We start from the raw sequence: 22,004 nt of genomic DNA on the forward strand, positions 1-22,004 counted from the left end.
TCATGCTGCCTGCTGGCCACGCCCCCATTATGAGGTATTATTTACCCACCCAGGGACTGCTTTTGGACGTCCCAATTGTCTGGGTCTCCCAATGGAGCGACAAAGAAGAAGGGAATTTTGTTTACTTACCGTAAATTCCTTTTCTTCTAGCTCCAATTGGGAGACCCAGCACCCGCCCCTGTTTTTTGTGTACACATGTTGTTCATGTTGAATGGTTTCAGTTCTCCGATATTCCTTCGGATTGAATTTACTTTAACCCCATAGCGACGGCCTAACGTCTCAAGACGTCGGAAAAACAGGGTACTTATTCTGTTCCGACGTCTTGAGACGTCAGGCCGGAAAAACCCTGTAGCGCCCCCCAGTGACGAAAAATCTCGGGGGTTTCAGCTACCGGGGGTAGCTGAGACCCCCCAGATTATGAATCGGGGTGTTTTGTATGCACCCCGTTAATGCGATCGCCGGTATACACCGTATACCGGCGACAACATAAAAAAAAAAAAAATGGCTGGTAAAATTTATTTATTTCTCATCTGACGTGATCAAACATGTCAGATGAGAAATAAATGTGAGCCCTTAGTGCCCCCAAAGCCCCCGGTACCGGAGAAATCCATCCAACCCCCCCCCCCTCCGGAAAATCCAAGATGGCGCCGACGCGCGCTGAAAACTCCCGCCGCCGCCGCCTCTGCATTCATTTCCCTCCGATCTGAAATGATCAAACATTTCAGATCGGAGGGAAATGTCCTCCCCCTGACCTCTCCTCCGGTACACCGGAGCTCTTTGGTCCCTGGAGCCCCCTCCAGTTCTTCAGAGCCCCCCTCCGGAGCGTGCAAGATGGCGCCGACGCGCGCTGAAAACTGCCGCCGCCGGCTCTGCATTCATTTCCCTCCGATCTGAAATGATCAAACATTTCAGATCGGAGGGAAATGTCCTCCCCCTGACCCCTCCTCCGGTCCACCGGAGCCCTCTGGTCACCGGAGCCCCCTCCGGGTCTCCAGAGCCACCCCCCCTCCCCCGCATTCATTCTGCTCTTTCTGCCGCATGTGACACGTCACATGCGGCAGAAAGGTGTCCCCAGGTCCCCCCAGGTCCCACTAGGTCACCCCCCATCACCCTCCCCCAGCCCCCGAGCCCCCGGTCATACGTTACCTGTCTGGTGATCCGTCCCGCGATCACGCCGCCTCCTTCTTGAATGCTGACGGCGCATGCGCAGACAGCGGCTGTCAGCTGGATTCCTCCCCCGGTCCACAGTGCAGTAGCCTGTGCATCAGCGACGTCAGTCTTGCAGGGACGCTGACGTCGCTGATGCACAGGCTGCTCCACTGTGGACCGGGGGAGAGTGAGTGCAGTAATCAGCAGTCTCTCCATGTGAGGAGTGTGGTCCTCACATGGAGAGACTGCTGTTCCAGAAAATGGGGGGTACGTTCTGTGAGCGTGCCCCTCATATTCTGGAATGAGGTTACTGCAGGTCACTCTGCCCTAAGTTGGACCGGGGCAGTGTGAGTGCAGTATTCTCAGATTACTGCACCCACACTGCTCATGGAGAGCTTGCTCTTCCAGAAAATGGGGGATACGTTCCCTGAACGTGCCCCCCATATTCTAGAAGATCCAGAGTCGGCGTGGGACCTCACGGATTACAGCGGATTACAGCGACCGTAATTTCTTTATTTTCAATAAATTGGGGAAAGAGGAATGTTTCGGGGAGTTTTTTTTTCAAATAAATTTTTTTTTTGTCTTTTTTTTTGTCTATTACTTGACTGGGTTAGTGATGTCGGGTATCTGTTTAGATGCCGTGACATCACTAACCCCAGGGCTTGATGCCAGGTGACATTACAGCTGGTATCAACCCCATATATTACCCCGTCTGCCACCGCACCAGGGCGCGGGATGAGCTGGGGCAAAGCGCCAGGATTGGCGCATCTAATGGATGCGCCACTTCTGGGGCGGCTGCGGCCTGCTATTTTTAGGCTGGGAAGAGTCCAATAACCATGGCTCTTCCCACCCTGAGAATACCAGACCCCAGCTGTCCGCTTCACCTTGGCTGGTGATCTAATTTGGGGGGGACCCCACGTTTTTTTTTTTTTTAAAAAAAAAACGCCTGGGGAGCCCTCCAAATTGATCACCAGACAAGGTGAAGCTGTCAGCTGTGGTTTGCAGGCTACAGCTGTCTGCTTTACCCTAGCTGGCTATCAAAAATGGGGGGGACCCCACGTCGTTTATTTTAATTATTATTTTTTTGGGGGGCTAAATACAAGGCTAGGCACCCTTTAGTGCCACATGAAAGGCACTAAAGGGCGCCAGCTTAGAATATGCAGGGGGTGGGACGTTATATATGTTTGACATGTATCCATTCATCCATTGTAGCATTTTAGGCTGTGCGCCCACAATCGGGATTTGCAGCGTTTTGGGCGCAGAGTGTTTTCCCTGCGTCCATAACGCTGCATTGTGCAGTAGAAGCACAGTGGAAGGATTTTTAGAAATCCCATGCCCAATGTGCTTGCCCAATGTGCTTCTTTTCTCCGCAGCATAAACCGACCTGTGGCGCAGCTTCCCGAGCCTCAGCATGTCAATTTATGCTGCGGAGATGAGTGTTCTCTGCAGGTAGCATAGAGCTCCACAGCGGCCTGAACCCAAATCGTGGGCATGGGCAGCTGCGTTCTCCCGTGGACAACACTCACATCTCTGCAGGAGGCTGACACTGTGTACTAGACGCCGTGTCGCTGGCTCATGGCCACATAGCCTAAAAGTGAGACATTGGTTGCTACAGCAACATTTTTGTGAAGTACCTGTGGATTCAAAATGCTTATTATACTCCTGAATAAAATCCAGTTTCCAAAATGGGGTCACTTGTGGGGGTTTCTAATGTATAGGTACCCAAGGGGCCCTGCAAATGTGACATGGTGCCCGCAATTTATTTCAACTTTTCCAGAATTCAAATGGTGCTGCTTCCATTCCAAGCCCTCCCATTTATCCAAACAGAGGTTTTTGGCCACATGTGGGGTATCCCTGTGCTCATAAGACATTGGATAACAACCTGTTGGGTCCACGGTTTGTTGTTGTCTCTTGAAAAAGTGAGAAATTTGATGCTGAAGCAACATTTTTGTGAAAAAAATGAAAATTTTCAATATGGCAACCTAAGCTTATCAAATTCTGTGAAGTATTCGTGGATTCATACTGCTCACTATACACCTAGATAAAAGCCTTGAGGTGTCTTGTTTCCAGAATGGAGTCACTTGTGGGGGACCTCCACTGTTTAGGCACCTCAGGGGCTCTCCAAATGCAACCTGGCGTCCGCTATTGATTCCAGCCAATTTTGCAGTCAAATGGCACTCCTTCCCTTCCGAGCCCTGCCATGCGCCCAAACAGTTGATTTCCACCACATATAAGGTATCGCCAAACTCAGGAGAAATTGCACAATAAATGTTATGCTGAATTTTTTCCTTTTACTCTTGTAAAAAAAAAAGCTACCTGGTTGAAATAACAATTTTGTGGTAAAATTTATTTTTTTTTTTTTTCATGGCTCAACGTTATAAAATTCTGTGAAGCACCTGGGGGTTCAGGGTACTCACCAAACATCTAGATAAATTCCTTGAGGGGCCTAGTTTCCAAAATGGGGTCACTTGTGTGGGGTTTCTGCTGTTTAGGTACCTTAGGGGTCCTCCAAATGTGACATGGTGCCCGCAATCTTTTTCAGCCAAATTTCCTTTCCAAAATTCAAATATTGCTCCTTTCGTTCCAAGCCCTCCCATTTGTCCAAACAAAGGTTTCAGACCACATGTGAGGTATCACCGCGCTCATAAAAAAGTGGTTAACAAACCTTGAGGTCAAATTTTTGGAATTACCTCTTGAAAAAGTGAGAAAATTGATGCTAAAGCAACATTTTTGAGAAAATTATTAAAATTTTCAATATGACAACGTAACGTTAACAAAATCTGTGAAGTACCTGTGGATCTAAAATGCTCACTATACCCCTAGATAGAAGCCTTGAGGGGTCTAGTTTCCAAAATGGTGTCACTTGTGAGGGGTTTCTTCTGTTTAAGTACCTTAGCGGACCTGTAAATGCAACATGGTGCTCGCAATCTATTTCAGCCAAATTTGCTTTCCAAAATTCAAATATTGCTCCTTCTGTTCCGAGCCCTCCCATTTGTCCAAACAGAGGTTTCTGACCACATGTGGGGTATCGGCGCACTCATAAGAAAGTGGGGAACAAGTTTTGGGGTCCATTTTGTTGTGTTAGTTCTTCTAAAAGTGAATAAATTTGGGTTAGAGCAACATTTTTAGGTAAAATTTAATTTTTGCTTTTTTTCATTCCACATTGCTTTTGTTCATGTGAAGCACCTGAAGGGTTAATAAACTTCTTGAATGTGGTTTTGAGTACTTTGGGGGGTGCAGTTTTTATAATGGTGTCACTTTTGGGTATTTTCTGTCATCTAGGCCTATTGAAGTCACTTCAAATGTGATGTGGTCCCTAAAAAAATGGTTTTGTAAATTTTGATGTAAAAATGAGAAATCGCTGATAAACTTTGAACCCCTCTAACTTCCTAACAAAAAAAAATTTTGTTTCCAAAATTGTGCTGATGTAAAGTAGACATGTGGGAAATGTTATTTATTAACTATTTTGTGTCACAGAAATCTCTGGTTTAACGGTATAAAAATTCAAAAGTTGAAAATTGCTAAATTTTCAAAATTTTTGCCAATATTCAATTTTTTTCTTCAATAAACGCAAAAAATATTGTCCTAAATTTGGTACTAACATGAAGTCCAATATGTGACGAAAAAACAATCTCAGAATCACCGGGATCCGTTGAAGCGTTCCAGAGTTATAACCTCATGAAGTGACACTGGTCAGAATTGCAAAATTTGGTCTGGTCATTAAGGTGAAAATTAGCTCCGTCACTAAGGGGTTAAACCAATTTATAATTTTTTTCCTCCTTCTTGCTTTTGCACCAAAACTGAGGAGCCCGTGAGCACGGGGGGTGTATAGGCAGAAGGGGAGGGGCTTTACACTTTTAGTGTAATACTTTGTGTGGCCTCCGGAGGCATAGCCTATACACCCAATTGTCTGGGTCTCCCAATTGGAGCTAGAAGAAAAGGAATTTACGGTAAGTAAACAAAATTCCCTTCTTTGCCAGGATGACCCCCCTGACCTATTTACTATATTTACACGACTCTAACTTATATGTGTGTTTTTTTTTTTTGTGGGCTCTAATTTTAGATCTAATTATTAAAAGTTATTTTTTAATAGGGTTTTCTGCTACGTTAAGGTTGTTTTGTTTATATTCACCCTGTTGCTATTTTGCTACGGTTGTGGTCTTTTGAGTGTTAAAAAATATGGTGGGCCACATTAGAAGTCTATGGGACATTGGTGGTCCTTGTAAAAATTATTTGATAATGCATTGCATGCCTTTTTTTTTCTCTCTGATTTTAATGTTTCATTTTTTTCCTATCAGAAAATATGTGTCATTGTATACACAAAAGAAAAATATGCCAAGTGCAAAGTGGCCGCGCTCGACCTTCTGATTAAGGTATAAGGATTGTTACCTGTGGAATAGTTTATGGCTGGACGTCTTACTATGCAATTAAACATTATTCAGTGCAAGTGTGGGAAAACCTCTTCATTTTCATTCTTGTCAGTAGACATGCCTTCTGTTCTCATACCGGCATCTGTACAGATTGATGTAAAGGTTGTGGAAAAACATTCAGTGACTGACAGTGATCATGTATGCAGACTTACACTGGGAAAGCAGTCAGTCACTGATTAGCAACACCCCATTGACTGCTTAGCCCAAAATGAGCAGGGATTTCAATGAATACAGTACAGGGTATCACATCTGGTGATTTATTTGTTTATTTTTAAAGTTTTGCAACTGTCCCATTAATATGAAACAACCCTATTCAGATGAATGGGACCTTTTCAGTCAGAAAAAATCAGCAGCGTGGGGCTTGACCCTCAGCATGACATGTATTTTATTAATTGAAATCGTTTTTTTGTGAGCCTTCCAGTCAAGTGGGCGGTGCTAATGAATGATTGACAGCCGTATCTATAAAGTATGCCTATAGAGATGGCTGCCAAGCACCGATAAAGAACGAGAATGAGCAGAAGTCTTATTGTACTATAAATTATACTCCATCTTTTCCCAAGAAAAGTAATCAGGCTATGTTCACACAGGATATTTTTGCTGCGTTTTTTTCTGCAGTAAAACTGTAGCAAAATCATCTCGTGGCAGGAAATAACCTGCAGTTTTGGTCCGGTTTTCTGACGTTTTTTGTTGCGTTTTTACAGTGTTTTTGCACGTCCTCATTGTTTTGTATAAGGGGTACTTTACACGCTGCAACATCGCTAGCATTTGCTGGCGATGTCGAGCGCGATGGCACCCGGCCCCGTCGTACGGCCGATATGTGGTGATCGCTGCCGTAGCGAACATTATCGCTATGGCAGCGTCACACGCACATACCTGCTCTGCAACGTCGCTGTGACCGGCGAACAGCCTCCTTCCTAAGGGGGGCGGTTCGTTCAGCGTCACAACAGCGTCACTGAACCGCCGCCCAATAGAAAAGGAGGGGAGGAGATGAGTGGCCAGAACATGCCGTCCACCTCCTTCCTTCCTCCTTTTCCGGTGGACGGAGGTAAGGTGATGGTTGTCACTCCTGCGGTGTCACACACAGCGATTTGTGCTGCCACACAAGCGACGAACCACATCGCTACTGAGCAGAACACGATATTTTGTTGTAGGACGACTTCTCCATGACCACCGTTTTTTTTTTTTTTTTTTTTCTTCCCCTCTTTTGCAATCGTTTACGGTCGCTCAGAGGTGTCACACGCTGCGATCTCGCTAACGAGGCCAGATGTGCGTCACAAACACCGTGACGCTGACGATATATCGTTAGTGATATCGCAGCGTGTAAAGCACCCTTAAGTGAAAAAACGCTGCAAAATCACTGAAAGAATTGAAGTGCTGCTGCATTCAAAAATGCAGTAAAAACCAAGCAGGAAAAAAATCAGGTGTGCGTGCTTGAGATTTCTGGAATCTCATAGACTTTGCTGGTACTGTAAAGGCAGCGGTTTATTAGCATGGATTTACATAAAACCAATGATAAAAACCATGTAAAAAAGGTTGAAAAAACGCTGTGCGTGAACATGGCCTTACAGTTCAGCTCCTCCTACTCTGACAAAGCAGGCTGCCTGTTCAGTCTGTTAGGTCTTTTTAAATCACATTAGTAAACTAGCAAAAAAAAAAATTTTTTTCCCTCACTTTTGGACTCTAAATTTCTCCCAACACTTCATTACATTATGCTAGAAAAATGCACAGCAGACTGACTGCAGCTCCGTCACAGCCACTGGGTGGACCGACATGAACAACTTCTAAGAGAGTAGAACACAAAATTATTGCTTTGTTTTGTTTTTTTCTTTGTCGCTCCATTGGGAGACCCAGACAATTGGGTGTATAGGCTATGCCTCCGGAGGCCGCACAAAGTATTACACTCAAAAGTGTTAAGCCCCTCCCCTTCTGCCTATACACCCCCCGTGCTCCCACGGGCTCCTCAGTTTTTTGCTTTGTGCGAAGGAGGTCAGACACGCACGCACAGCTCCACAGATTGGTCAGCAGCAGCTGCTGACTATATCGGATGGAAGAAAAGTGGGCCCATATAGGGCCCCCAGCATGCTCCCTTCTCACCCCACTCTTGTCGGCGGTGTAGTTAAGGTTGAGGTATCCATTGCGGGTACGGAGGCTGGAGCCCACATGCTGCTTTCCTTCCCCATCCCCCTCAGGGCTCTGGTGAAGTGGGATCCTATCGGTCTCCAGGCACTGAGACCGTGCTTCATCCACAACTCCTGGGAGACTGCTGGATAGGAGCCGGGTATCGTTCAGGGACATGGCCCTGCTACTTGGAGGTACTCTGTGTCCCCGTGGGGACCGCGCACAGCAACACTCCAGCATTGCTGGGTGTGCTAGTGCACCGGGGACCGCGGCGCTGACCGGGTTAATATGTGCCATTACACACTCAGCGCTGCTGAGTGTGTTTATGTATAGGGACTACCGCACTAACCGCCGCTGCCAGGGAAACACTGCGGCGCGGCTGGGACTTGTAGTGCGCCGGGGACTTTCGCGCCGGCCGCGCTTTTACGGCGGCCGCGTTTATTACTGGAGTCCCCGGCTTTTTGCGGCCTAGTTTCCTTTCCTCCCGCCCACAGCCCTGACAGGCAGGGGAAGGGCGGGACGCTGCACAGAACGAGCAGCACTGAGGGCTGGAGCATGCTTTGCATACTCCACTCCCCTCACTGTGCACAGTGCAGGCACCAGCTCCCGCACTTTCTGGGTCACGCCCACGGCTCCCTCCTCTCCTCAGGACGCCGGCAGCCATTCCTGTCAGCTCCTTGGACGCTACAGAGGGTGACAAAGTCTGGGAGACTCAGGCAGGGACTCTGGTGGCCTCACAACCGCTTTAAGCGGGTGGTAAGCAGCACCTGTGGTGCTAGCCCCATTGTGCAGTAGTGTAACATTATATGTTTATGGTATACATATTTTACACTGTATGGTGCACAGTTGATTTCTGGCTATATACCCTATTGTGTTACTCAGGGAAGATAATAGCATGGCGCCCACGAAAGGCAGGGGTGCCAAAACATAGGCTTATTATGCTGCCTGCGCCGGATGTATGACCCCGCTACCGGCAGGTTCCACTGACCCTCATTGTGTGCACTGTTCGGCCCCTGTGGCACTTACTCAGCTAGAGCCTCTGCTAAGGGGGGCCCAGGGGGAGCCACCTGCTGACACTGTTCAGGTGACGGGGACAGAGTTTTCAAAACTCTCTGAGACAATGGCTAAGATACTAGAAGCCTTGCAGTCCAGGCCGGTATCTCAGCACAGGGACTCTGTTGAATCTTTGTCCCCTGGCCCACCTCAGTTGGACCAACATTGTCCTCCTGGGGTGTCTCATGGATCCCAGGCTGAGGGTTCTGACACAGACCCCAGCCCCAGACCGACTAAGCGAGCACGCTTGACAATTCCCTTGACATCCTCATATTGTTCAGGGTCTCAGCGGGGGGAATCTCTAGTTGATGATGCGGACACAGCTGATCAGGATTCTGATCCTGAGGCCGCTCTCAATCTTGATACTCCGGACGGGGACGCCATAGTGAACGACCTTATTGCGTCCATCAATCGTATGTTGGATATTTCTCCCTCAGCTCCTCCGGTGGAGGAGTCAGCTTCACAGCAGGAGAAATTCCGTTTCAGGTTTCCCAAGCGTACACAGAGTATGTTTCTGGACCACTCTGATTTCAGAGAGGCAGTCCAGAATCACCATGCTTGTCCAGATAAGCGTTTTTCTAAGCGCCTTAAGGATACACGTTATCCCTTTCCCCCTGACGTGGTCAAAAGTTGGGCTCAGTGTCCCAAAGTGGATCCTCCAATCTCCAGACTGGCAGCTAGATCCATACTTGCAGTGGAAGACGGGGCTTCACTCAAAGATGCCACTGACAGGCAGATGGAGCTCTGGTTGAAATCCATCTATGAAGCTATCGGCGCTTCTTTTGCCCCAGCATTCGCAGCCGTATGGGCGCTGCAAGCTATCTCAGCAGGTCAAGCGCAAATCGACGCAGCCACACGCACGTCCGCGCCACAGGTGGCGTCCATAACCACACAGACTTCGGCATTTGCGTCTTACGCTATTAATGCTGTTCTGGACTCTGCGAGCCGTACGGCGGTTGCAGCCGCCAATTCGGTGGTACTCCGCAGGGCCTTGTGGCTACGGGAATGGAAGGCAGATTCTGTTTCCAAAAAGCGCTTAACCAGTTTGCCAATTTCTGCCAACCGATTGTTTGGCGAGCGTTTGGATGAAATCATCAAACAATCCAAGGGAAAGGATACATCCTTACCCCAGCCCAAACCGAAAATACCCCAACAGAGGAGGGGGCAGTCGAGTTTTCGGTCCTTTCGGGGCGCGGGCAGGTCCCAATTCTCCTCGTCTACAAGGCCTCAGAAAGATCAAAGGAACTCTGATGCATGGCGGTCTAAGTCACGTCCTAAAAAGGCCACCGGAGGTGCCGCTACCAAAGCGGCTTCCTCATGACTTTCGGCCTCCCCACTCCGCATCTTCGGTCGGTGGCAGGCTCTCCCGCTTTTGCGACACCTGGCTGCCACGGGTAAAAGACCGTTGGGTGAGAGACATTCTGTCTCACGGTTACAAGATAGAGTTCACCTCTCGTCCCCTGACTCGATTCTTCAGGTCATCCCCGCCTCCCGAGCGAGCCGAGGCTCTTCTGCAGGCGCTGGGCACTCTGAAGGCAGAAGGAGTGGTGGTCCCTGTTCCTATTCAGCAACGGGGTCACGGTTTTTACTCCAACTTGTTTGTGGTCCCAAAGAAGGACGGGTCTTTCCGTCCTGTCCTGGACCTGAAACTTCTCAACAAACACGTAAAGACCAGGCGGTTCCGGATGGAATCCCTCCGCTCCGTCATCGCCTCAATGTCCCAAGGAGATTTCCTTGCATCGATCGATATCAAGGATGCATATCTCCACGTACCGATTGCTCCAGAGCACCAGCGCTTCTTGCGCTTCGCCATAGAAAACGAACACCTGCAGTTCGTGGCACTGCCGTTCGGCCTAGCAACAGCCCCACGGGTTTTCACCAAGGTGATGGCTACTGTAGTAGCGGTCCTCCACTCTCAGGGTCACTCGGTGATCCCGTACTTGGACGATCTGTTGATCAAGGCACCCTCTCTAGAGGCATGCCAACACAGCCTCGACGCTACCCTGGAGACTCTCCAGAGTTTCGGGTGGATCATCAATTTTCCACAGTCAAATCTGACACCGGCCCAATCGCTGACATATCTTGGCATGGAGTTTCATACCCTCTCAGCGATAGTGAAGCTTCCACTGATCAAGCAGCGGTCACTACAGACAGGGGTACAATCTCTCCTTCAAGGCCAGTCACACCCCTTTAGGCGCCTCATGCACTTCCTGGGGAAGATGGTGGCAGCAATGGAGGCAGTTCCGTTCGCGCAGTTTCACCTGCGTCCACTTCAATGGGACATCCTACGCAAATGGGACAGGAAGCCGACGTCCCTCGACAGGAACGTCTCCCTCTCTCAGGCGACCAAAGCTTCCCTTCGGTGGTGGCTTCTTCCCACTTCGTTATCGAAGGGGAAATCCTTCCTACCCCCATCCTGGGAGGTGGTCACGACGGACGCGAGTCTGTCAGGGTGGGGAGCGGTTTTTCTCCACCACAGGGCTCAGGGTACGTGGACCCAGCAAGAGTCCTCGCTTCAGATCAATGTGCTGGAAATACGGGCAGTGTATCTTGCCCTGAAGGCGTTCCAGCAGTGGCTGGAAGGCAAGCAGATCAGAATTCAGTCGGACAATTCCACAGCGGTGGCATACATCAATCACCAAGGCGGCACACGCAGTCGGCAAGCCTTCCAGGAAGTCCGGCGGATTTTGAAGTGGGTGGAAGCCACGGCCTCCACCATCTCTGCAGTTCACATTCCAGGCGTGGAAAACTTGGAAGCAGACTATCTCAGTCGCCAGGGCATGGACGCAGGGGAATGGTCCCTTCACCCGGACGTGTTTCAGGAGATCTGTTGCCGCTGGGGGGTGCCGGACGTCGACCTCATGGCGTCCCGGCACAACAACAAGGTACCGGTGTTCATGGCACGGTCTCAAGATCCCAGAGCTCTGGCGGCAGACGCCTTAGTTCAGGATTGGTCGCAGTTTCAGCTCCCTTATGTGTTTCCTCCGCTGGCACTGTTGCCCAGAGTGTTACGCAAGATCAGGGCCGACTGCCGCCGCGTCATCCTCGTCGCTCCAGACTGGCCGAGGCGGTCGTGGTACCCGGATCTGTGGCATCTCACGGTCGGCCAACCGTGGGCACTACCAGACCGACCAGACTTGCTATCTCAAGGGCCGTTTTTCCATCTGAATTCTGCGGCCCTCAACCTGACTGTGTGGCCATTGAGTCCTGGATCCTAGCGTCTTCAGGGTTATCTCAAGACGTCATTGCCACTATGAGACAGGCTAGGAAACCAACGTCCGCCAAGATCTACCACAGGACGTGGAAAATTTTCCTGTCGTGGGGCTCTGCTCAGGGTTTTTCTCCCTGGCCTTTTGCCTTGCCCTCTTTTCTGTCCTTCCTTCAATCTGGACTGGAAAAGGGTTTGTCGCTCGGCTCCCTTAAGGGACAAGTCTCAGCGCTTTCTGTGTTTTTCCAGAAGCGCCTAGCCAGACTTCCACAGGTACGCACGTTCCTGCAGGGGGTTTGTCACATCGTTCCTCCTTACAAGCGGCCGTTAGAATCCTGGGATCTGAACAGGGTGCTGCTGGTTCTTCAGAAACCACCATTCGAGCCAATGAGAGATATTTCCCTCTCACGACTTTCGCAGAAAGTGGTTTTTCTAGTAGCAGTCACTTCACTTCGGAGAGTGTCTGAGCTAGCAGCGCTGTCATGCAAAGCCCCTTTCCTGGTTTTTCACCAGGACAAGGTGGTTCTGCGTCCGGTTCCGGAATTTCTCCCTAAGGTGGTATCCCCCTTTCATCTCAATCAGGATATCTCCTTACCTTCTTTTTGTCCTCATCCAGTTCACCAATGTGAAAAGGATTTGCACTTGTTAGATCTGGTGAGAGCACTCAGACTCTACATTTCTCGTACGGCGCCCCTGCGCCGCTCGGATGCACTCTTTGTCCTTGTCGCTGGCCAGCGTAAAGGGTCACAGGCTTCCAAATCAACCTTGGCTCGGTGGATCAAGGAGCCAATTCTCGAAGCCTACCGTTCGGCTGGGCTTCCAGTTCCCTCAGGGCTGAAGGCCCATTCTACCAGAGCCGTGGGCGCGTCCTGGGCTTTGAGGCACCAGGCTACGGCTCAGCAGGTGTGTCAGGCGGCTACCTGGTCGAGCCTGCACACTTTCACGAAACACTATCAGGTGCATACCTATGCTTCGGCGGATGCCAGCCTAGGTAGACGAGTCCTTCAGGCGGCGGTTGCCCACCTGTAGGAAGAGGCCGTTTTACGGCTCTCTTACAAGGTATTATTTTACCCACCCAGGGACTGCTTTTGGACATCCCAATTGTCTGGGTCTCCCAATGGAGCGACAAAGAAGAAGGGAATTTTGTTTACTTACCGTAAATTCCTTTTCTTCTAGCTCCAATTGGGAGACCCAGCGCCCGCCCCTGTTTTTTTGTGTACACATGTTGTTCATGTTGAATGGTTTCAGTTCTCCGATATTCCTTCGGATTGAAGTTACTTTAAACCAGTTTTTAATTCCTTTCCTCCTTCTTGCTTTTGCACCAAAACTGAGGAGCCCGTGGGAGCACGGGGGGTGTATAGGCAGAAGGGGAGGGGCTTAACACTTTTAAGTGTAATACTTTGTGCGGCCTCCGGAGGCATAGCCTATACACCCAATTGTCTGGGTCTCCCAATTAGAGCTAGAAGAAAAGGAATTTACGGTAAGTAAACAAAATTCCCTTCTTTCCAAAGCTGGTCACTCTTTTTGAGATATGATGAGCTAAGAGTAAGAAGAGACACATCAGTGTAGGGTTTTTTCTAATAAAATGACACAAGCGCGTTTTGCGTGGGGCTTGGGTGTTATTCCTTTAGCCGCCAGGACATATTTTACATTTCTGACACATTAAACTGTTGCACTTCTACATCACCTGACAGGAGGGAGTGTATGGAGCTGGGTCAGGAGCAGAGTCTGCTCTATATGTGGCGGGTATCTGCTACAATACACAAGGGAAATCCATCTGTTACGGAAAGGATTGGAGATACCTTTGATCCTGGCAGTTCAACCTCTAGGATGCTACAGTCAAACTTGACCACTGTGTATAAGATCAATATGGAAGTACTGTAATACCCCAATGACCCCACTGCCCCACCACCGTGCGGAGCTGCCGCCCCACCACCGTGCGGAGCTGCCGCCCCACCACCGTGCGGAGCTGCCGCCCCACCACCCTGCGGAGCTGCCGCCCCACCACCCTGCGGAGCTGCCGCCCCACCACCCTGCGGAGCTGCCGCCCCACCACCCTGCGGAGCTGCCGCCCCACCTACACCCCACCTACTGTCTCCTCCCCAAAATCCTTTAGAATGTAAACCCACAAGGGCAGGGTCCTCTTCCCTCTGTACTAGTCTGTCTATTGAAACTTGTATATGTATTCTGTATGTAACCCCCTTCTCATGTACAGCACCATGGAATTAATGGTGCTCTATAAATAAATAATAGTAATAATAATACCGGTAATCAGACTATCATGAGTAGTCTCTAGTGGGACTAAAAAAAAAAAGGCAAGTTTCTTTGATTTTTTTTATTAAAAAAAAAAAAAAAAAAAACCCAAAAAAACAAACCCCAAAGCCTGAAAGGTAAAAGATTAAATTACCGCCTTTTCCCATTTATTACATAAAAAAAATGTCAGCAAACAAAACATGTATGTAAATGATTTTAACTACTAGGGCATCATCCCACAAAGTAAAGACGTTATTAAAAAAAAAGTACCAGAATTGCTGTTTTTTGTTAAAAAAAAAAAAAAGTAAAAGTGGTAAATACTCATAAGTACACCAAAGGCTGCGTGCACAGAGTGCATTTTTAATGCATTTTTTTTATGCTTTTTTGAGGCAGGAATAGATAGCAAGACCTGACCCACATATTCCCTTCCTGTTGCACCTGTCAATCAAATAGCAGGGCATTGCTGGAACTTTACTTGCACATATTTCTGAAATAAAACATCCACTCTCTGAACAAAAACTATGCTTACTGAATGCAGCATCCTAGCACCAGTATAGCACCGGTTTTACTTTATATATGAAAATCCTGCTAGTTGATCCCCTTTATATCTGCAACCGCTTTTTTCTTTATCGTTCCTATGGGAGACCCAGACATTGGGTGTATTGCTTCTGCCTCCGGAGGACACACAGAGTACTACACTAAAAAGTGTAGCTCCTCCCTCTGAGCCTATACACCCCCTGGAGAACCAGATCTAGCCAGTTCATTGCTTTGTGTTCAGGAGGCATACATCCACACATGCATTCTCATCTGATTTTTCGTTTTTGTAAAGAGTTTGAAGAAAAGCGGGTCCAAGTCTGGACCCCCGGCATGTCCCTTCTCACCCCACTGTGTCGGCAGTGCTGTTAAGGTTGATTCCAAGGCTGGAGCCTTACATGCCGCGCTCCTTCACCATCCCTCGGGCTCTGGCTTGAAGTGGGAGCCAGCACGGTTCTCCATGCTTTGCAGGAGACCGGTCTCCATCCGCAGCCCTTCAGGATCCTGTTGGACGGAGCACTCATCCCCAGGGACTTGGAACCCTGCGTCTCAGCAAGCTAAGTACCTGAGACGTTTATATTCTGGGGGTCCCTGTACTTTATTATGTTGGGAGAGTGTGCGGAGTGAGTTTTCTGACATTTCCGGCCGGTTCTCTGGCTGTCGCCTGAGAACCGCGCCGATGGTGCCTGCGCGCCGGCCGCACTGCTCAAATTTAGGCCCCGGCTTCGCCGGAGGCCTACTTTCGGTTTCACTGCCCTCGCATGTCATTCATGCAGAGGGACAGTGTGGCTCCGCCCAGCGGCCGTTCTGCACAGGGGAGGGACACTCCTCACTGGGTACATGTCTCCTCCCCTGTAAGTCTCTTTGGCCCTCCAGATCCCGTTCTCAGTGTTGGTCTCGCCCCCTCTCCTCGCTCTGGCGCCATTTTATCAGCGTTTTCTCTGCAATCCGCACTGGCTGCAGCATCCCTGCTGAGGTGCTTGGGGGTCCGGGCTTCGGGATCTGGAGGGCACACAACACCGCTCCAGCGGTCTGGTAAGCCACAACCTCTGGTTGTGGTCCTCTGTATATACTCTCTGGGGGTCACTCTGACAGAGCCCCCACTTCAGCAGCATGTCTCACACGAGGAGCAAGGCTCCAAAGCTATATTCAGTATGCACTGCATATAAGCTCGTGCTGCCTGAACCGAGCACATATCCACATTGTGATGCCTGCTCTAACCTGACAATGCCTCAGCCTGGAATCGCACCCTCAGTGGTCTCTCCGGCTGCTCCGGCTCCTGTGGCTGAACCCCCGGCTTGGGTAGAATCCTTCTCTAGGTCAATCTCCCAGTCTTTTGCCGACTCCATGGGACAGCTGTCCCGGACTTTGCTGAACATGCATCAGCCCCCCTTCACAGGGTGCCTCTGCTGCTAGGGCTCTTTCAGCGGAGCTCACAGAGGATTCTTCATCTGGTCCCAGACCCCGTCCTCCTAAGAGGAGACGTAGGGCTCCCTCCCCTTCCTCGTCCCGCGGCTCTGTTTCAGAAGCTGACTCGCCGGACGAGGAGGATGCCTTTACTGGGGGCTCGGAGGCTACCTCCATGTGCCCCATTGATCTGTCCGAAAGTGACTCAGATGTTAGTGATTTGATTGCGTCCATTCATTCTGTACTGGACCTCAATCCGCCAGTATCAGAGGAGCAACCCTCTCTGGCAGAAAAGCACCAGTTTACCTCGCCTAAGAGGACAAAGAGTGTGTTCTTTAACCACTCCAGTTTGCAGGCCGTTGTGACCAAGCCTAGGGCCTGTCCTGACAAACGCTTCCCAAAGCGTGGTTCTGATGACCGTTTTCCCTTTCCACCTGAGGTGGTCAAGGAGTGGGCTCATTCACCAAAGGTAGACCCCCGGTGTCTAGACTCTCAGCCCGGACCGTTGTATCAGTGGCTGATGGCACCTCTCTTAAGGATTCCACTGACCGCTAGGTTGACCTTCTGACCAAATCTGTATATGAAGCGGCAGGGGCCTCGTTCTCCCCATCTTTTGCAGCAGTGTGGGCTCTCAAAGCCATCTCCGCTTCTCTAGAGGAGATGCATTCCCTCGCCAGGGAATCTATGCCCGAAATGGTTGCCTTAACTTACCAAGCTTCCGCTTTTTCATCCTATGCCATGTCTGCCATGCTTGAGGCTTCTCACCGCACTGCGGTGGCTTCGGCTAATTCCCTCGCTATCCGCAGGATCTTGTGGCTTCGAGAGTGGAAGGCAGATGCTTCTTCAAAGAAGTACCTTGCTGGGCTCCCTTTTGCTGGGTCCAGGCTATTCGGTGAACAACTGGATGAAATTATTAAGGAAGCTACTGGCGGGAAGAGTACTTCCATGCCACAAACCAAAACCAGGAAACCTGTCCAGGGTAGGAACCAGTCGAGGTTTCGTTCCTTTCGTTCCTCCAACTGGTCGTCCTCTAAGCCCTCGGCCTCGTCCACTAACTCAGCCAAGGACCAAAAATCCAACTGGCGCACAAAGGCGCGTCCACAGAAGACCGCAGGAGCTGCTGCCACTAAGGCAGCCTCCTCTTGACTATCTGTCCGCGCCAGCAACGTCCTTAGTCGGTGGCAGGCTCTCCCACTTTGGCGACGTGTGGTTTCAACACGTCTCCGATCAGTGGGTGCGGGATATCATCTCCCACGGCTACAGGATAGAATTCTCTTCCAGCCCGCCAAACAGATTTTTTCTGTCAACTCCCCCCTGCTCCAAGGCCGCCGCCTTTTCTCAGGCCGTGGCATCCTTGCAGGCCAACGGAGTAATTGTACCGGTTCCCGCCCGGGAACGGTTCAGAGGTTTCTACTCAAATCTCTTCCTAGTCCCCAAAAAGGACGGTTCCTTCCGGCCCATCCTGGATCTCAAGCTTCTCAACAAGCATGTTCAGGTGCGGCATTTTCGCATGGAGTCTCTGCGATCAGTCATTGCCTCAATGACCCAAGGGGATTTCCTGGCATCCATCGACATCAGAGATGCCTATCTGCATGTGCCAATTGCAGTTTCACACCAGCGTTGGCTACGTTTTGCAATCGGAGAGGAACATTTCCAATTCGTGGCTCTCCCCTTCGGGTTAGCCACGGCCCCTCGGGTATTCACCAAGATCATGGCAGCAGTGGTTGCGGTTCTGCACCTCCAGGGGTTGGCAGTGATTCCTTACCTGGACGACCTTCTAGTCAAGGCTTCATCCAGCGCAGACTGTCAGCGGAGTGTCTCGCTCACTCTCGCCACTCTGACAAGCCAACCGAATTGGGCTAATCTGCCCAAATCCACTCTGACTGTGACCCAGAGGCTCACGTACCTAGGGATGCAGTTCGAGACTCTGCCGGCACTTTTGAAGCTGCCCTTAGTCAAACAGCAGTCCCTCCAACTGGCGGTGCGCTCTCTGCTGAGGCCCCGCCGTTATTCCATCAGGCACCTGATGCAGGTGCTGGGTCAGATGATGGCGTCAATGGAGGCTGTTCCCTTTGCCCAGTTCCATCTGCGTCCTCTGCAGCTGGACATTCTCCGCTGTTGGGACAAGCGGACTTCCTCCTTGCACATGCTAGTGGCTCTGTCGCCACAGACCAGGAGCTTTCTTCAGTGGTGGCTTCGGCCCCTCTCTCTGTCTCAGGGGCGCTCCTTCCTGGCCCCGTCCTGGGTGATCCTCACCACGGATGCCAGTCTATCCGGCTGGGGAGCGGTATGTCTCCACCACCGAGCGCAGGGCACTTGGACTCCGTCCGAGTCAGCCCTCTCGATTAATGTGCTGGAAACCAGAGCTGTGCTTCTAGCTCTCCTAGCCTTTCACCACCTGTTGGCGGGCAAGCACATTCGAGTCCAGTCAGACAACGCGACAGCGGTTGCCTACATCAATCACCAGGGCGGGACTCGCAGCCGCCTGGCAATGTTGGAGGTTCAACGCATCCTTCAGTGGATGGAGGACTCCAAGTCCACCATATCCGCAGTCCACATCCCAGGCGTGGAAAACTGGGAAGCAGATTATCTCAGCCGTCAAACCGTGGACAGTGGCGAGTGGTCCCTGCATCCGGCAGTGTTTCAGTCAATCTGCCGCAAGTGGGGCATTCCGGAAGTGGACCTAATGGCATCCCGTCACAACAACAAGGTTCCGGTTTACGTGGCTCGCTCCCACGATCCTCAGGCCTTTGCAGCGGACGCTCTGGTTCAAGACTGGTCCCAGTTTCGTCTGTCCTACGTGTTTCCCCCTCTAGCTCTCTTGCCCACAGTTCTGCGCAAGATCAGAATGGAGGGCCGTCGGGTCATCCTCATTGCTCCGGACTGGCCCAGGCGAGCTTGGTACCCAGACCTGCTCCATCTGTCCGTAGAGGTGTCGTGGCATCTTCCGGACCGTCCAGACCTTCTCTCACAAGGTCCGTTTTTCCGCCAGAATTCTGCGGCTCTCAGATTGACGGCGTGGCTCTTGAGTCCTGGATCTTGACGACTTCTGGTATTCCTCCTGAAGTCATTTCCACTATTACTTGGGCCCGGAAGTCTTCCTCGGCCAAAATCTATCACAGGACTTGGAAAATTTTCCTGTCCTGGTGTCACTCTTCCGGCCATGCTCCTTGGCCTTTTTCCTTGCCGACCCTTCTGTCCTTTCTACAGTCCGGTCTGCAGCTAGGACTGTCCCTCAATTCTCTCAAGGGACAAGTCTCGGCTCTGTCAGTGCTGTTCCAGCGGCGTATCGCCCGGCTGGCTCAGGTCCGCACCTTCATGCAGGGCGCGTCTCACATCATTCCGCCTTACCGGCGGCCCTTGGATCCCTGGGACCTCAATTTGGTTCTCACGGTTTTGCAGAAACCCCCCTTTGAGCCTCTTAGGGAAGTTTCTTTGTTTCGTCTTTCACAGAAAGTGGTCTTTCTAGTGGCCATAACTTCCCTCAGAAGAGTCTCTGATTTGGCTGCGCTCTCTTCGGAGTCACCTTTTTTGGTTTTTCATCAAGACAAGGTGGTTCTCCGTCCGACTCCGGACTTTCTCCCTAAGGTGGTTTCTCCTTTCCACCTTAACCAGGACATTACCCTGCCTTCCTTTTGTCCGGCTCCTGTTCATCGCTTTGAAAAAGCGTTGCATACTCTGGATCTGGTGCGTGCTCTCCGGATCTGTGTCTCGCACCGCTGCTCTTAGGCGGTGCACCTCTCTTTTTGTGCTAACCACAGGTCGGCGTAAGGGCCACTCTGCTTCTAAGCCGACCTTTAGCCCTTTGGATTAGGTCGACCATTTCCGATGCCTACCAGTGTTCTCAGGTGCCTCCCCCGCCGGGGATCAAGGCACACTCGACCAGAGCTGTCGGTGCCTCTTGGGCTTTCAGGCACCAGGCTACGGCTCAGCAAGTCTGTCAGGCTGCCACTTGGACTAGCCTGCATACCTTTTCAAAGCACTACCAAGTGCATGCTCATGCTTCGGCAGATGCGAGCTTGGGCAGACTCATCCTTCAGGCGGCTGTCGCCCATTTGTGAAGTTAGGCTCTGCCTACTTCTCAGTTTTTCTGTTTATTCCCACCCATGGACTGCTTTGAGACGTCCCAATGTCTGGGTCTCCCATAGGAACGATAAAGAAAAAGAGAATTTTGTTTACTTACCGTAAATTCTTTTTCTTATAGTTCCGTATTGGGAGACCCAGCACCCTCCCTGTTGCCTGTTGGCAGTTTCTTGTTCCGCGTGTTATCACCGGCTGTTGTCGTGGACAGAGTCTCCGGTTGTTCCGGTTCTTGCTCTGTTTTTACTTGTGGGTGGCTATTCTCCTTCAGCTTTTGCACTTAACTGGCTAGATCTGGTTCTCCAGGGGGTGTATAGGCTCAGAGGGAGGAGCTACACTTTTTAGTGTAGTACTTTGTGTGTCCTCCGGAGGCAGAAGCTATACACCCAATGTCTGGGTCTCCCAATACGGAACTATAAGAAAAAGAATTTACGGTAAGTAAACAAAATTCTCTTTTTTTTCTAACTTTTTTTTATTTTTTTTTTATTAGAATAAAATATTTTTTATTACGCAAACACTTTCTTTATGGTTGATAACGTAAAGAAACGTTGCCACCCCTTCACTACAGTGACACAGAGCCAGGAAATAAAACTTTTCACCTTACCACCCTGAGTTCTCAAATGCCGAGTCCAATATTGTGCCTACAAAAGTACATGCATCTTTGGTAGTGTATATAGTGCCGAATATTTGTTGCCCTGAACATACAGTAATTCTGCCTCTTAACAAATTTGGGTGTGTTATCCCTTCTATAGTATAAAACCTTCTGCCCATCCTCAGAGACTGCTGAAAAAACGAAAAAGGGAGATAAATCGAAACTATAAGGCTATGTGCGCACAACGTCTTTAAGGCTATGTGCGCACAGTGCGTTTTTCGCGGCGTTTTTGCGCGTTTTTCGGGTGCATTTTTGGTCTCAAAACTGCATGACTTTGCTTCCCCAGCAAAGTCTGAGTTTTCATTTTTGCTGTCCGCACACAACTTTTTTTTTTTTTTTTTTAAGCTGCGTTTTTGAGCTTGAAAAAAAATGGACATGTCAATTCTTTCATGCGTTTTTCTACGTTTTCCCCCCATGCAATGCATTGGAAAAATGCAGCAAAATGCAGAGATCAAAAATGCACCAAATCGCGGTAAAAACGCATGCATTTTTTGACACGTTTTTTTGACGCGGGTGCGTTTTTGTGCCTTTTTTTAGCGGCCAAAAACGCAGCATCAAAAAAACGCAGTGTGTGAACTTAGCCTAAGGCCTTGTGCGCCCTAGGCGTTTTTGCCGCATTTTTAGCGGCGGTTTTTACCGCGTTTTTGTGCTGAAAACGCAGTGACATTGCTTCCCCAGCAATGTCTATGGGTTTTCAGAAGTGCTGTCCGCACACAGCGTTTTTTTGTAGCTGCGTTTTTGTGGTGACCACAAAAATGCAGCATGTCAATTATTTCTGCGTTTTTCACTGCGTTTTTCACCCATTGAGTTCAATGAGATGTTCAACAACGCAATGAAAAACGCATATAGCCGCGTTTCTATTACTAAAAACGCAGCTATAAACGCAAGGGGTGGGCAGTAAAGTGACGTGTACAGGAAGAGGATTCCTTCTGTTGGTAAACACAGAAGCGTGAATCCTCCCGGTACCGTCACCGCTGCCTCCACCTCCCGTCCGTTGCCATGTCAGCTCCGTGCGGCGCCATGTCTGGGCGGGAGGTGGAGGCAGCGGCGAAAACCAAAGTGAAGCGTAGAAAAAAAAAAATGTCATATATACTCACCTGTCTGCAGGGTCCCGGTGCCA

At 50.0% G+C, this 22,004-nt stretch overlaps 1 protein-coding gene across 1 annotated transcript in view; it reads left to right on the plus strand.

The window, feature by feature from the left end:
- Positions 1-22,004, plus strand: part of PRKDC (protein kinase, DNA-activated, catalytic subunit) — a 527,347-nt gene that overhangs the window by 33,111 nt on the left and 472,232 nt on the right. The window contains exon 4 of the mRNA XM_075353287.1: positions 5,448-5,522. Within this exon, the coding sequence (XP_075209402.1) occupies positions 5,448-5,522 (75 nt within the window). The remainder of the gene's footprint in view (positions 1-5,447; positions 5,523-22,004) is intronic.

This window comes from Anomaloglossus baeobatrachus, chromosome 6 (assembly GCF_048569485.1).
Source record: "Anomaloglossus baeobatrachus isolate aAnoBae1 chromosome 6, aAnoBae1.hap1, whole genome shotgun sequence".
NCBI lineage: Eukaryota > Metazoa > Chordata > Amphibia > Anura > Aromobatidae > Anomaloglossus > Anomaloglossus baeobatrachus.